The 16366-nt window shown below is 39.2% G+C and overlaps 2 protein-coding genes across 4 annotated transcripts; both read right to left on the bottom strand.

Moving 5' to 3' along the window:
* Positions 1 to 3858: 3858 nt before the first annotated feature.
* dusp2 (dual specificity phosphatase 2) lies at positions 3859 to 6855 on the bottom strand. The gene is made up of 4 exons (XM_067613882.1): positions 6310 to 6855; positions 5813 to 5934; positions 5425 to 5644; positions 3859 to 4894 (listed from the first exon to the last, which is right to left on the bottom strand). Exons 1-4 carry the CDS (start codon positions 6695 to 6697, stop codon positions 4677 to 4679), a joined length of 948 nt encoding a protein of 315 aa, XP_067469983.1. The 5' UTR covers positions 6698 to 6855; the 3' UTR covers positions 3859 to 4676.
* A 743-nt stretch (positions 6856 to 7598) lies between these two features.
* On the bottom strand, positions 7599 to 16364 carry LOC137199514 (izumo sperm-egg fusion protein 1). Of its 3 annotated transcripts, none has more exons than XM_067613858.1 (10): positions 15917 to 16362; positions 13667 to 13904; positions 13318 to 13392; positions 13035 to 13118; positions 12897 to 12917; positions 12663 to 12752; positions 12256 to 12383; positions 11838 to 12052; positions 10816 to 10984; positions 7599 to 10388 (listed from the first exon to the last, which is right to left on the bottom strand). In XM_067613858.1, exons 2-10 carry the CDS (start codon positions 13866 to 13868, stop codon positions 10263 to 10265), a joined length of 1110 nt encoding a protein of 369 aa, XP_067469959.1. In that variant the 5' UTR covers positions 13869 to 13904; positions 15917 to 16362; the 3' UTR covers positions 7599 to 10262. The 3 variants fall into 3 exon arrangements, with proteins under 3 accessions (XP_067469959.1, XP_067469966.1, XP_067469973.1); XM_067613872.1 differs by having other exon boundaries at positions 9078 to 10388; positions 11902 to 12052; positions 15917 to 16354; XM_067613865.1 differs by lacking the exon at positions 12663 to 12752 and having other exon boundaries at positions 15917 to 16364.
* Between the last annotated feature and the right edge of the window lie 2 nt (positions 16365 to 16366).

The raw sequence follows: 16366 nt of genomic DNA, 5'->3' as shown, positions 1-16366 counted from the left end.
AGCGCACAGCGTTCACTGCCGCTGAAGTGCTTGTTGTATAAGAACATGTGGTATGCAAACACATGCAAACACATATATATTCAAAAAATGGAAATTAAACTATCATGCACCATGCAAAGTGGAAAAGTCTGCACCTGCATCTGGAAAAAGGGCACTCACTCTTTGCAAAAACTTTATGTGCTTGGGAAAAGTCTAATTTTATTCAAAACATTTACTTAAGTCTCCTGGTACAATATAGGATTTTTCATAAGTAAGAAAAAGTGAAGAGAAATTTTCTTTAAAGGCTGTATCCCAAATGAGTGTCGGATAACTGCAGGTCAGCATAATGCAGGGTTCAGGTGGGAATCTGTGCACATTATGGTTCAAGTCAAATCAATTATAGCACAGTACCTGCCCTTTGGATGCTTTCACTTTGGACCTTTTATGAGTTATTGGTTTGATTCTGCCTCTCATTTTCTGTGTGTGTGTGCGCTCTTGTTCTTCTACCTTTGTGAGGACCAGTTTGATTTTTAGACCTTGAGAGTGAAGACAGTTTTGACAAGTGAGGAAATTTTGGCCAATCCTTACCTCTTCAAAGAAATAAGACTTTTGGTTTTGGGTTTAAACTGGAATTAGGTTTAGCATCAGTAAGGAAGTGGTTGTGTGGTCATGATATTGAGGGGTAGGACAAGGGACGAGGGCCGTGGATCGCAACCTTTTTGGCTTGTGATCCTTTAAAATGAAGAAAACAACTTACAAAACCTTATCACAGGCTTCATTTGACTATGAGTTGCAAGCTACCAAAGAGTGATGTTCCCTTCTCAGATTGTTTATTGTATTGGTCTTTGTAGGCCTAAAGAGGTTAAAGTATTGTGTATTTCACAGTTCACAAAAACAAACATTTGGTATAACAAATATACAACACAATATATTTTTATGTTATTTTCCATCTTGTTTATATTCTCGCAACCCCTTAGCATCATCTTGCGACCCTGTGGTAGTCTCGACCCAGATTGGGAACCACTGGGGAATGCAATAATCAGTGAGCGTCCACAGAATTATAACAAGTCCTGTACCAGTGTGGGTGCAACCTGTAAACAATTAGAGGGAATGTTCCCAGATGGTCATACAGTAATTTTCCTTGCTGCATTTGTAATAACTATTGCTGCTTGTGTGTGTGCGCGCGTGCCAGCATGCGTGTTATATCACCACATTGTAATTCTCCAGTTAACAGCATCACACATATTGCTCATATCATCTTTCAGCAGTTTCCTACGTCTGGAACTTTTTGTTTGAGTGAGAGTCTTCAGCTCGGAACAGCAAATACTGTAAATCACCACATCTAGCAAGTGTGATCTTTGTACAAAGCCCTTATCTCATGTTTTTCTCTTATTTTTGTACATACAGTACAGGCATATGTACACACACACACGTACACATACGGAGCATTGAGAGGTGGTGGCAAAGCCTGATGTGTTATATAATATGATTGCTTGTGACGCTAGTTTAATGTGGACACAGAGTGTGAGTAAGAGGGTGTTTTCTTTAATGAGCCTGACTGAGTGAGGAGGAACTGAATACAACAAAAGAGTGACATTCGAATGAAAGAGAGGTGGAACAATCTTCTAGAGATTAATTAATGACCAAGTGAAATGGCACTAAAAGTAATTTAAATGTGTAAATGGACAATCATTTGGTAGGAAACTACACAGTGAGATAACGTGAGTGTGTGTGTGTGTGTGTGTGTGTGTGAACATGAGGGTCAGTGAAGCAGACAACAATCAGATATCTGAAAGCGATGAAGTAGTGGAGCTCTTTTCCTGTGTTGTCTCTGGGAGAAAAAAAAAAAAAAAAAAAAGCTTCTACAGATAATGAACAGTCTGATGGCGTCATCTGCTGGATACTTTTAAATGATCTTGTTTCTGCTGGTATCAAAAGTTGTCACTAGAGGTCCCTGTCTCACTATGAACTGATATTCAATGCTTGGTTGTAGCACTGTTTTGGTGATAACTTGTAGAATTGTTGGTATTTTTCTTTAGGAAACTACCTGTGTACTCCACACTGGCTAGGCATTAAAGACCTGACCAGTATCTATTTTTTCTATTCTCCTCCCTCTACTCTTTGACTTGCAAATCTTTTTCTTTCTAATCCATTATTGTCTTTTATTATTATTATTATTTAATTTTATTTACATATTACAAGTCAAATTTTGGTATTTTACTTGTATCTTGGTGTGCATTAATCTCCCAATCCATATTTACCATCCCCTGCGTTTGTCAATCACTTGTAAAGCACTTTGAATTGCATTTGACTTGTATGAAAAGTGCTACATAAGTAAAGTTTGTTTAAATTAATTGTTAAACTTCTATGATTTTTATGAAAAATGTGAGAAAATTAGGCAATGTTATTGGTTTAAACAAATGATTCGAGACCAGAGTGTGCTGGTGCTGATGATCATTTACACTGGACTCTAACTCCAGCATCTCCAACTACCCTTTATTTCATTGAGCAGGGATCTTTATCTACTGTATGTACAGCACATTCTGACCATAAGATAAAGACTACAACTTGTATTAACAGATAAATGGCTAAAACCTGCAACTAGACACTTGATGCTTAATAGAAACATCCATTACAATTCGCTACAAATGAATGTAAACTGAACGTGACTGAAAAGTCTAAATGAACACACACCAAAACAAATATTATTTTCCTGGGTTTCATTTATCAATCCCTGAAAACTCCAAGGTGCCCTTCTCTTCCCTCTGTTTGGAAAACTGGTGCTAATGGAAGGAAGAAGTCAAGCGTAACAGTTACACTTGCGTAGATGTTGGCAATGGATATTTGCAAATAAGAGGAAGTAGATTGTTTTAGCAATGACTGACACAGGAGTGTGGGTGGCATAATTATCGTCAGAGGATGAGGTAGTGGTGGCAGCTGGTCGTTAATGCACCATAGGGGTAGTTGTTTCTTCTGAAATGGTGAAGTTTTAAGTGTTGCATTTTTGTTTTGTCTATACTGTGCAGCATACAAAATAACAAAGACATCATTTAAGCAATTCAATTGAAATACAGCTGTAGATTGTGTAGAAATTCAGTGAATGGAAAGGAGATCTTGATGAAATAAGGTATATAACAGTGTCTGATATTCTTCTAACCTATGGGGTCATGTGGTTCATCTAACAAACAAACGCTGACATGCTTGAATGTAGAGTAGCTCGGTGTAACTGTAATAATAGTCCTGCTGAAATCTGGCAAAATGAGGAACCAGCATAAGGTCAAAAACTCCTCTATGTATAACAAGAGGGTATTATTGTTATACTTATGGGGTAACCAGTCTATGTGAATACTTCTTCAGTTGCTATCAGATCAAAATATCCTGAACAAAGACTAATCAGTGAGATGGACTTTCCCAACTTCCTGATTACAAATGCCGTCGATGGCTTTCTACTTTCTACTCTCTCTTTTCTACCCCACTCTCATGCACGCTCTTTGTTGCCAAACTCCTACTGACAAATGTCCAAAGTTGTACTTGCAACTTGAATAGGTGGATGTTAAATTTGAGTCAGTGGTTGTTGAGGTCAAAGGGACTTCAGACTGTAAAACCCATTCTCTGTGGATAATCCTCCAAAAATACTCTAGAGAGCACACTTATAATACCCTCTGATTCAGCAAGAGCGAATCAAGTGCAGCGAGGTCAGTGTGTGAAATTATGCCTTTTTAAAGTGCTCTGTGAAAAGCACTCAGGACTTACTGGTCTGAGAATTACTGTTTGTCTGTTGAGCCAGTGTTTCAGACGGTATATTGACCATATCTTTCAGGATATAAGAAGTGAAATGCATGAAATAGGGACATTATTATAAAGAGTAAACAGACTCAATTCATTCTCCAGCATGTTTTTATTTTAGTAGAAAAAAAAAATCCCCAAAAGGGATCAGTCAAACCTCTTATTGTAGGTATAAAGTGCATAAACAGACAGCAATACCAACACTGTCATGACATATTAAAATAATAAATAAAAAGTCTATTTACATGATAAAAACATACTCTTACTGTTTGAATTTACTAAGTATAATCTATCTCAGAATATAGAGGGATTAGATTTATGAATAGACACCAATTGTGGTTAGTGCATTTTTATAAATTAGGCAATAAAACTTGACATTTGTCCAGTATTGCCTCAAGTAGTTAACACAGTGTTGTCTCATAAGAAGACATGGCATGTCACAGTGGTCGTAACTGTGAAAGAATGACTTTCAGTGTGATAATAAGATAGTCCTTGCAGAAGATCAGACACACACACACACAACCACACACACACATACATACATACATACATACATACACACACACACACAGGCATGATTCCCCTAACGTATAAAATGTCAGGGAAATTACCCGATAGCTGCTCAAACTTGCTGGCTCAGAATCAAAGTTGTTCATAATGTGGTTATTTCAGTTTATATTGTCAAGTGCTATTTGTTGTATCAGTTCTTCTCAGTTTCTCCTGAAAGTAGGAGCCGAGATTCACCGCTCACACGCTTCTGAAATGTACTAGTTTCGATAGTACAAATGACACATTTGTATGATGATTGGAGTGCTGATAATGCTTTGAGTCCAGCAAAACCACCTGCAGGCGGCAGGAGAGTTAATAAAAAAAAAAACAGCCATGTGAATTTCCTTTCTCTTGATTTTTTTTCATCCTTGGCAGAGAACGTCAGTCTCAAACTGCAGCAGCTGTCCCATGAAGGCCAGGTTGGGGGAGATGACCTGACGCCGCTGCTTCACAAAGTCGAAGGCCTCCTCCAGCCGGACACGCTGGGTGTGCATGAGATAGGCCAGACAGATGGTGGCAGAGCGGGAGATACCTGCCTGGCAATGCACCAGCACCCGACCACCACTTTGCTTCACTGAATCTGTAGGCGGTGCGGAAAAGACAGGACGGAAAGAGGAAGAGAGATCAACATTGTGCTCCATTTCACATCAGTTTTCTGTGACATCAGAACTTTATACAAGCAAAAACACTTTAAATCTTTAAACTGATGACTAAAGGAGCAATCTAGCAGGAAGTAAAAACATTTCTATTTACTGTATTAGTGGAAACATGAGCAAAGTTCATAAGACAACCAAACACACAGAGAGTTAGTCCTTATAGTTCCACCTCTTTGTCTTGAACTAAAGTTGTGCAGCTTGTTCAGCGTAATCCAGTTGTTTTGTAACCAAACGATTACACTGTTGGTCCATAAATCTAACCTACAAAATGGATTATGGTGCACAAGCTGCTTAGAGAATTTTTTGAGATATTTTATGTTTATTAGGAGTGTAAAATGGTTACTCACTTAACTAAGAGACTAACTTGCTGTGCGTTTGACTGACATTTTAGTTAACAATGCTTGAACTTTTATATTAAAGGTTACAGTGTACACAGTTTAGAAGAGTGACTCACCGATAAAGGCGATAGCTGTGGAGAAGCAAGCTCTAATGTCAGTAGCCAGACTGTCCTCCACATTGATCCGGAGATACTGAAACTCCCCCTCGTAGAAGTTTGGACATGTGGAAGAAACATTGAGGACAGCTGTGATGCCTGCTGCTGCAAGGGTCTCTCTGCGGGAGGAGTGGATGGCACTGCCCAAAAACAGGAAGGGCAGCAGCTCCACTGGGCCGCCCTGTAATTATTAAATTAAAAAAAATCTGTATTTAAAACCAAGAATAGTTTGCAATTTGATCTTCATTCATGTATTGTTATACTTTTTTTCATTACACAAAGTATGTTTCAGTTGTATTACATTATTAGGTGTCTGTTAGCTTCTATAAAACAGAAAATATCATCAAACCTGATCATATGCAGGTGTCCTCCGGCCTGTCACTATTGGCTCCGGTTCCACTGTTGAGAGGTTATTGCTGGCAGAGTAGTAACAGAGCTCTGGGTAGGCCTCTGAAAATCCCTCAAATCCACCTAAAAAGGAGGTCACATAGTATTAGAGCCCCAAGCTTTCACTGAAATCCTCCTTAAAAACATATTACATATAAAACTATAATAAATATGTGTTAAACGTTAAAAAAATAGGCATGTATGTATTTTTAAAATTCCACACTCAACAGATAGTTTATCCTTTCAAGTTTGATTACAATTTTAAAGTCTTATACTTAAAATATATATATTACTATGCCCAATACAGATATATATGTAAAAACAAATTTAAAACAAGCTTTAAAAAATGCAAAATTAAGAAATAAGCTGACTACATGTTAGTTAACACTCATTTTTGACTTTAAAATCATACATTTTAGTGCGTAAAAATGTTTTGAATATATTTTAAACTCTTATTACCTTGTAGAAAGCAAATCTGCGTCTGGACTTCGTTTTGTAGGGCGGTGAGCAGCATCTGGGCCACGCTCTCCGGCTTCAACTCGGCCACGGAGCGGCTGCTCTCATCCACCACCACCACGAGGGAGAAGTCCCCGCGCCGCATCCGGCCCAGGAGCGTCTTGTTCGGGATCAGCCACTCCAGAGCGACCACCGAGCCCTTGGATCTACGGCGCAGCATCGAGTTCCAGTTGATGTTTCGAGACTCGAAGATGTGCGCGAAAGAAAAATCAAGGAAAGGTCTGCAGTCCAGCACCACACACCCGGCAGAGGTGTACTGGTTCCTGGGGGTCCTGAGGACATGAACCAACTCACTACCAGTTATCTCTAAAGGCTCGCTGCTTGATGTCATGGCTGAAAATTTGGATTAAAAAATAATTTAAACGTGGCAAACAATGCTCTTTAAACCTAAAATATATTTAGGTTTACTTTGACAATCGTAGATGCAATGAAAGATAAACTTTCTGTTGTTTTATTTATAGAGCACTCCTTGAACTTCTCGTCTGCTCGGGTAAAAATCAGTTTCAAATTGAGAGTTTCACTTGTTTATTGATAACAGCTGGGAGAGAGGCGGAGTCACCGCGACCCCGCCTTGTTTTCCACAGAAGGAACGACGTCAAGAGGCGGAACGACCAAATATGGTCTGCCCGGCTCTTCCTTACATGGACACTGACGTCAAATTTGACTTTCCAACCGCGCACGTGGTCGTTTGGGGTTATCCCGTGTTTTTGTGCTGAATGACGTTATCCTGAGAGTTAAAACCCAATCATACGTACTCTGCCCTGAAACTGCAGCCTCTAGAAGAAGGGGGGGAAGGCTGGGTTTGTTATTTGGGCTTCATTAAACCTCAAGGCCACTGAACACTAGCTCTGTTTCTTTCCCCATCCAGATAAGACGTTTTTTTTTTCCGGATGCACGCATGTTATCACGTATTAGCCTTGGTAAAATGTTGCGCTGTATAAACGTCAGAACAGACTTGAATGGTTTTGTTACTACGCTGCTGGGAAATCTAGCATCTGCTGTGTATCTGTGGCATTATAGCCTACAGGAGAAAAATAAATCATGTACAACAGTTGCACAGTGTACTGTTGGGGTTGAAATCAAACGCACAAATACAGATGCTGTATCTGTGCGTTTTCCAGTTGTTGATTATAAGGCTTTATCAACTCTCTCTCTCCCTCTTTCTCACATACACAAACACTTACACACAGTAAATAAGTTATTCAAAATAGTTATCAGCCATTATTGTAACTATTGATTATAGTGTATATATTTTACTAACACTTACAATATAAGGCTGGTGATATTTTATATTTTTCTCATTGTCAACAAATCCAATGAAAACACACAAACCAACAGTGTGTTACTCCATATTTCATTACTTTCTGACATCACTCTCAACCCCAAACCTATTTGTTCCTATTGAAGATGTCAATCTTTAAAAAACTACAAATATACAGTATACTTTCATTTTTAAAAAAAGGCTAAATAATTAGGCAAAACAGCTTAAAATGTTACTCAAACAGGAGTAAATGGTACTTTGCTATTTTGATGAGTATTGTACTCATTAGTAATACTAATGAGTATTTCAAGGCAGAAAGATAATGTATGTGAGTTTGATTCAAAACAGAATGTAGTGCCTGTGTTCATCGCAATGTCACCAGTATTTTTAATTGTTTTTGGGCAATAATGAAAGTCTAAAGAACAGAAGAATAAGATATATCAGGCTTTTGGTATTTAAACAATACTTACGTGTGGGATTTTAAAAGCCAGACATTAGAGAGAAGCCTTTTGAGATAGCTGTGAACCTCTTTTCCTTTAAATCAGTTCTCATGAAAGTCTTCTTACAAAAAAAGATCATCCCTGTTCACCATTAAACTGACTTCCTCCCGTTGATCTTCCTGATAACATTACTTTCTCAGGAAATACACAGGAATTGGTTGGTAGAGTGTATTCATGTTGTGGCTACAGTCAGGATGCCATAACTGTTCTCTGTAACTGACCTTAAATAGTATTGAGTAGTTTTCTAAAGAAATTATTCTCAATTTCAAATTAGTGATATTTAAATCAAATACCATTAATTCTTCTGGTGGATATTGGACATGGCATGTAGAATATGTGGGATACTGTAGAACCGCGGGACGCTCATTACACTGTAACACACCGGAAAATACACTCAGTGTACAGTGTGGTGCAATTCATATTATAAGGTGTAATCTGATGTCTTTCTCTTCATTCCTCGTAACCTACATTTAAATCACTGTGCTGTCCCACTCAAACCTCTGACTACTTTCTTCATCTTCCCACTTCCTTCTTCCCCCTCCCTCACCACTGCCTGCCGGCCCCTCAGGAGTTCTCCCACTTTGTCATGCTCTCTCCCTGCTGAGGCTGCAATTTCAATCCACAGCAGTAAACACACACACACACACTTTAGCACACAATTCATCATGGCTGTCAGTATAGAGCTGCTGAGCACGCATTTACTGTAGCCTCAACTTGCACTTTAGGCTTGAACACAGACAGACAGACAGACAGACAGACACGCACACACAGTGAAGTGATGAAGTCTGTCGAGTTGGAAGGTTGTGACGCAAGTGTCTCTGTATGAGGGTGTCTTAAAGAATGTTTTCCTTTTTTAAATATTCGCCCCCATCACAGCAGCCCTACAGGAAATAGCACTGCGCATACATCCTGTCAGCATCAGTGTAGGCCTCGCGCCCCCACCACCACCCACACACACACACACTCCCTCGTACTGTTTCATCACAACCTCTGTTGCGTTTGTCATAGATCATTATCCAAACAGACTATCCCTGATTCATAAAGTTTGTCAGAAATTACCCTGAAAACCCTGAACAATGGTGAATGATTTCAGAGGTGACTCAATCGCTCGCTTTCATTTTTCATTTGTTTCTTGATCTTTCCCATGATAGCAAATCGTTGTGTGGGTGTGATATTGTTGATGTTTTGTTGTCCTAGGACAGAAAATTTAACCTTTACATCGACATCCAGCTTGGTGCTGGCGGTGCGTAAGGCATGAATGACAAAAAAGGCAACTGTGAGCAGAATTATCACACGTGACAGACTTGTAGACTTGATGACTATGAGGTGGTGGAGATCATGACAGGACTTGCGTAAACAGAGGTGACTATTTTTGAATTAGAGACAGCTTATGTCATCAAAATGTACAGAGGCCATACTGTAGGTAGAAGGAAACTAAAAATGACCAAGTGGTGAGGGGGTTGCAGGGAAAGGGTGACTTCAGAGTGATAAGGACATCACAAGTGATGCAAATGTGCCATCACGCAGTTCCTGTGAATGAATATATGACTAAATAAACATTAAAAGAAACCCTGATCAAAACATCTGCTGCTAGCTTTTGACCCTCCACGTCTACCCTCCTCCTCCCACAGGGGGATTATCCAGGATTAATTGGTTGGCTGGGGCCATTAATCTCAGAGAAACACTGTAATCCAGAGAGATTTACCTCATCCCTGATTCCTCTTATAAACGCCCACGTGACAACGCCTCCTCCCCATTCAGGAGAAACGTGTCCCTGCTGGGGTCTGATCAATGATGTGCTTTGGCGAGTCAGTGCTTATTGTTACGGAAAGTTGAGTGGTTTCTGGGGAATTTCTACTGCATGTGTGTATTTAACGCTCTGGTTGTATTACACCACAAACTTTCTGTTTTATGAGTGTTTGATTCACCATGATTCACACTGTCAGTTTTCTGTCATTGTTAAAAGATAAAAAAGATACTTATTAAACCCACATAGACACCCTTGTGTATTTTATGCTTCATGTAACCAAATTTACATGAAGCCATCATATTTTCTCACTTCCACGTTCTTTCTAGACGTGACTTGGCCGTTTGTGCTGGGAAATTTATTTCACCACAGAGAAAAGTATCCAGTGTCAGGTGAGTAAACCCTTCCTGTCAAAGTGTGTATTTACTGTATACAGAATATTCATCACACCGTTTTCTGTGTGATCCTCCTTCTCCTCGGCTACTCCGTGGCTCTCCACCGATTCATCATCATTCTACAAAGAAAAATCACAAGTCAAGACTGAAATCAAACAAGCAACGTGAAAACTTGCCTACCGTGTGACCTTTATGTGTGTTTACAAAGTTAACCCCTGAGGATTTTTGGGCTTGGGTAACTGACATTGCTTCCCAGAAGGAGTGACGTTACTTTCAGAGAAAACATTATGTAGTAAGTCCAATTAAAAATAATGAGCCTATTAATAAATCTATTGTAGCTTCATATGACCTATAGCTAAGCCTTTTAAATCATGATTCAATCCTCAGACTATACAGACTATATGACTACACGACCACTTCCTTCGTCTTGCATCACTTAGTCTGTCATGCTCTCTGACTGTTCCGTGTCACCTCTTTCACCTCCACCCTTCCTGCCAACCCTCTCGTCCTCTCTTTCTCCCCGCCGCCCACGTAACTGTCTCTCACCCCAGAACAACTGTGAGGCCCATGCTCGCTGCTATGCTCAGAGCTGAAATCATGGCGATGACTGGCACCAGCAGGTCCTCGGTTGTTTGAAAAGGTGAGTAGTTGTCTCCAGGAGGCGGGGGGGGCGGAGTGATGAGAGGTCGGTGAGTTTGGGCAGGCAAACGGGTGACTGTGAAGAGGGAGGATGAGAAAAGGAGAAAGATGTGTTAATTAAATGGAAAAGTAAATATATATATTTAATCTTATATGAAGAGGGGTTTTCATTTGTGACCAACCTCCAAACAAACACACAGTAGCCCACGGACTCCCTTTAGAAAGGACTTTCCCTCATATTTAAAGATTTATTGTGTCAACTCAGTCGGCTATTGCTGGAATTTATTTCCATTTATTCATTTTATTTATGTATTTTTATATATTTTACATTCTTTGCTTTATGTTTTTACTATTTTTAGTTTGTAAAGCAATTTTATTTAAAATTTATAGCACATTATATAACAGGTAAACTAAATGTGCTTTTATATTTAAATCCATACTGCACCAACATGTACAGACGAATATAATGAATGAAATGCAAGAACATGCAAACAGCAGCAGAGGAAAAGAGAAAAACCACCCATCCTCCAAAACATATCGACACACCCTGCCCACAGACACAAACCACAAACAGACATATGTAAAACACACAGACACACACGCACACACACATATAGTTACTAATCATAAGCTTGAGAAAATAGAAGTGTATGAAGTGAAAAATATTTTTTAAAAATGAACTGCTGTGTTCCTAATTTTTCTTGAGGCCTCCAGGCTTCCTTTAATATTCTGTCAGAAAACTCCAATTTAGGAGCCTTTTTACACTTGGACTTTTGTTCCATTTTACAGTTTTAAAGCAGCTAACAGATTTACAGATTTTTAAGTATTTGTATTCGGTGACAATTATTTAGAGTGGATTAAATTATAATTGGTGTCCATTTATGTAGCAACTTCTCCAAGGTACTAAATTAACTCTGATATGATGTCACCTTTTAGGCTCTTGGAGTTGAATTATCTGGGACACATTTGTGATGGTGAATCTAAACGTTGTACCGGTAAGTGGGAACGTGACTCGGTAGAAGTTGGTTCCGTTTCGGCCCAGCAGTGAGCATCGATACGTCCCCTGTTCATCCACATGGAGCTGATTTAAGATCACAGATGAGTCGGCTGTGACTACCAAGGTTTTGAAGTCACTCTCAGCCAGCTGCACATATGAATTAGGAAGTGAGAATGTAAGTTAGTGGGTGTAAAAGCTGGCAGACAAAATATAAATATGCATATTCGTAATGATACAGCTAAATAAGGGAACAAAATATTTGAGAATAAGGAAGTGTGTTAAGTGTTTAGAGAGTGGTATGTCATCATATTGTGTCATCATTGAGAAAGAGGAAGTGATGACAGAGAGACCTTTTTGGTTTCTGGCACCCCAGGAGCCCAGGAGTAGTGGTACTCTGGTTTTCCCAACAGAAGACGATGCCATGGGAGGAAACAGTTCAACACTGCCTGGCCTCCCTCCTCAGCCTGCACTGGGTACTCTGGAGAAAGTGTGAGGGAGGGGGGAAAGGAGAGAGAGCATGAGAGAGACGCTTCATTCATCTGCATCAGGATTACTTGAATAATCTTTTTCATTAGCCTTGCACATGGACAGGCAGCAGCGGAGCCTCCGTTAAGAACACATTTACTTACTCATGACTACATGTGTCCACGCAGAATGGCCCACCACATAGGTACGACTCCCCCTCATCCACTCACCCGCTCAGCAACATACACACACGCACACACAATATCACACAAACAAACGAATAAATATGTACCACCACAATCCTGCTGGCCAGAGGGAGAGGGACAGATGTGTATCTTGTAGCGGCAAGAGATGCAATCCATTACTCTTCGATTCAGAAGCCCTGAGAACCATACCACACACACACACACATGCACACACACGTGTCCTGCAAACATGTACTGTATGTTGTATGTAGGCTTCACATTGTGCCTCCACAAGGATTTACAACAATGCAGTGGGAAGGATCAGACAGTAATAAACTTACCACACTTGTTAGGGCACAATCCTGAGGGAGAGACAAACAAATGATCTGAAACTAATGCATCTTGAACACAGCAATGACTTACAAAAAGTGCCCTGCCTCATGCTGTGCAGAACACTCACTGTTATTCATGCCAATTACCATCACGGATGAACGCGTCCAAGTGTTTTTCTAAGATCTTCCTGCCTTTCTCCATAATCTGAATGGCCTCAGATGTTACAGATCCTTTTAAAAAGAGCAGTTGTGTTAAAATAATTGAGTTTGTAATGAATACTGTGTCATATATGTGGAAATTCAATGATGATACAGGGGAATAATTACATGAGCTTAGTATGTTGCTCTAAATTTTGTCCCAAGTTTCCATCCTCTGTGTATCAATTTGGAATTAATAGTCATGATAATTTTTTTTTTCTTTGTTTCTCACCAGTGTGCGTGGTTTTCAGGAAGCGGTCAAATTCACTCTGGTACTCAGTTCTGGCTCTGTACAGAGTGGTGGGATCTGAGAATGGGAAACAGATGGTTATCTTTTACTTATTTTAATATTTCCCAGTATAGATATATAACTCATGCTTTTATCCAAAACAGAATGACAGCCATTGTATTATCATAAAATCATTCATAAAAAAAAAATCAAAAAATAACCAATAGCATGGAAAGTTAATCTTTCCCTGACAATGTCTTAGAAAGAAATGTTATGACAAGAAGACACAAGATGGAAGATAGCAGCTGTCCACAGTTATGTTATATCATGGTTAACCAGGTCTTGTTCTCACCAATGACTCCTCTTCGCTCCTGGCTAGTCTCCCTGTAGGTCACATAGGCATGGTCACAAATCTTTTTCAGTTCAATCTGGTCGTTAACGGTAGGACCAGACAGGACAAAGTCCTCATGTAGGAGCCTGATCCTGCGGTCACACTGCAGACAGGCCTTGGCTGCAGGGACACAGCACAGCAGGGACACAAGCATCAGCAGCATCTCCCCTCTGCACTGACAGCCAAGTCACTATAGGTTCTGAAATAGAGTTGCAATTATCATTGTTACTATTAACAACACCCTTAGTGTTATTGCAACCAGTACTACCACCTCTACAGCTGCTCTTACAACTACTTATATGACTATTAAACAAAGATAAAACTGAAGCAATTGTTTTTGGAGCCAAGGAAGAATGATTAAAAGTCAGCACTCAGCTTCAATTGATAATGTTAAAAACCAGAAGTCAGAAATCTTGGTGTAGTCATGGACTCAAACCTGAATTTCAACAGCCACGTTAAGACAATTACAAAGTCAGCCTACTATCACCTAAAGAATATATCAAGATTTAAAGGACTTATGTCTCAGCAGGATTTGGAAAAACTTGTCCAAGCATTTATCATCAGTAGACTCGACTACTGTATCAGCCAGCTGCAGCTGACTCAGAACGCTGTTGCTTGAGAAGAAAGAGGATCATATCACTCACACAGTTCTCAGATCTTTACACTGGCTTCCTGTCTGTCAAAGAACTGATTAAAATACTGCTGTAGGTTTATAAACACTAAATGGTTTAGGGACAAAATACATTTCTAATCTGCTGCTATGTTATGAACCAGTCAAAACTAAACACGGAGAGGCAGCGTTCAGTTTTTATGCTCCACATATCTGGAGAAAACTCCCAGAAAACTGCAGGTCTGCTGCAACTCCTTGTTCTTTTAAATCAAGGCTGAAGACTTTTCTGTTTCCTGTTTGCTGCTGCCTTTTATTAAACCAAAGTTGAGGATTAATATCTTACACTGCACTGTAACTCCCTGTCTTATTCTATTTTAGCTTTTTATTTCCAAATTTAACACTTTTTAATTGTATTTAAATGTCTTTTTACAATGCATTGTGTTGCTTTTATATTCTGTCTAGATGCGTTTTATGCTCTATGTAAAGCACTTTGAATTGCCTTGTTGTTGAAATGTGCTATACAAATAAACTTGCCTTGCCTTACTGTTACTTCTGATACCACAAGTACTAATGTTAGTCTAAACACTCATATTTCTAGGTAACTACCTCCATGTGTGGATCAACCTGCTAGTCGGATCCAGGGGAGTAGAACTGCTTTTGGGACCCTGTGTTTTCTGTCAATTGGGCTGTGATAGTTTCACTGAACATAATAAGATTAAGGAATATGCACCATGTTAGCACAACATAAACAAGTATGATTAGGATCTTTAAACTGGATTTTGACACAAGGCCGCTCTACAAGACAGGGCCAAAAGATTAATGCAGAGTCTGCCTTTGATAATATTATATTGTAGAAATGCAAAATAAGATAAGGTAAGATTCAAATTTATTGATGCCTAGAGGCAAAATTCAGTGCTGGAAACAAGGTGACAGATAAGAACTAGGAGTAATAAACACAACAAAATAAAAAGTCAAGTAAATGGAATTAAGTCTATATACATTATAAACATAAAACACATTACCACACTAGGCTACATGACCTGACCTTTGGGTTGTAAAAATACAAAAGTTGTGCAAAATATTTGCAAGTAATGGCTCTGGTAGATGTAGCTGTATATATATACTGTATGTATATGTTAGACAGGTGAGGTAATGAATACAAAATCAATCAAATATGCAGTAGTGTTATACAGTAGCAGTTAAAACAGACTAACAAATGTGTTAAATCACCAACACCTCTTGACATGCAGTGAACCTGGGACTTTTGGTGCCCCTGATGCTGCTGGTACAAGCTACATTACTTGACCTAGTTCTACTGTTGCTGCAAATGTTGGCACTATTAGTTGATATTAAATGGAACAACAATCAGAAAGCAACAACGACAACAACAACAACAACAACAACAACAACAACAATAACAACAAAAACCCTCTGCCTTGCCAAAGACAAAAGCCCGGATAAAAATACAGCCTATTGTGTGCTTTACCACGCTCTTTCATCATGCCACTCTGCTGCTGTATTTATGGCTTGTTGCTGTCACCCAGTGGTAGAAAACATGTAACAACACAGCAACATCATTATTTTGCCCTGGATGATCTCACCCCTCACAGCAGTAGCAGCAGCAGTTGTGCAATGTTTCCTCTATGCCAGCTGATTTGGCACCCCGTCCAGCGCAGTTAGTTTCTGGTGTTAATCACATATAAGCTGCAATAAAACTCACCATTCATACTTGTTTAAGACTTAAAGTTACTTAAAAATAAAAACTAGCTTGCTAATTCATATATATTCACGGTATTTTGTGATAAAAACCAAAAAAAAGGAATTGTAATGCTTGATTGACGAATTGATATTTGAATTGTTGCCATGGGCAACGCCATATGGATTAAAATTGTGGTAATAAACATTAGTGTATCCATTTTATTTCTTCCCATCTGTCCTTCCTATTTGCAAGTTGAAACCTAAAACTGTGGGTTTGACGATGTCAGTTCCTAACAGTTGTTGTAGAGTTGGTTGCTCTATTTGAAATGAATCCTGAACCTGAACGCTAACTA

This window comes from Thunnus thynnus, chromosome 2 (assembly GCF_963924715.1).
Source record: "Thunnus thynnus chromosome 2, fThuThy2.1, whole genome shotgun sequence".
In the NCBI taxonomy this organism is placed as follows: Eukaryota; Metazoa; Chordata; class Actinopteri; order Scombriformes; family Scombridae; genus Thunnus; species Thunnus thynnus.
Note: the sequence above shows the minus strand (reverse complement) of the source record. Positions and strands in the feature narration are given on the sequence as shown.

Coding starts and splice junctions, on each gene's coding strand:
- dusp2 (XM_067613882.1), bottom strand. CDS start 6,697: ATGACATCAAGCAGCGAGCCTTTAGAGATAACTGGTAGTGAGTTGGTT. Junction 5,935..6,309: donor GCAGATTTGCTTTCTACAAG/GTAATAAGAGTT, acceptor CCTCCTTTTTAG/GTGGATTTGAGGGATTTTCA. Junction 5,645..5,812: donor GGACACCTGCATATGATCAG/GTTTGATGATAT, acceptor TAATAATTACAG/GGCGGCCCAGTGGAGCTGCT.
- LOC137199514 (XM_067613858.1), bottom strand. CDS start 13,868: ATGCTGCTGATGCTTGTGTCCCTGCTGTGCTGTGTCCCTGCAGCCAAG. Junction 12,753..12,896: donor ATTGTGCCCTAACAAGTGTG/GTAAGTTTATTA, acceptor TATGGTTCTCAG/GGCTTCTGAATCGAAGAGTA. Junction 10,985..11,837: donor CAACTCCAAGAGCCTAAAAG/GTGACATCATAT, acceptor CCCTCTTCACAG/TCACCCGTTTGCCTGCCCAA.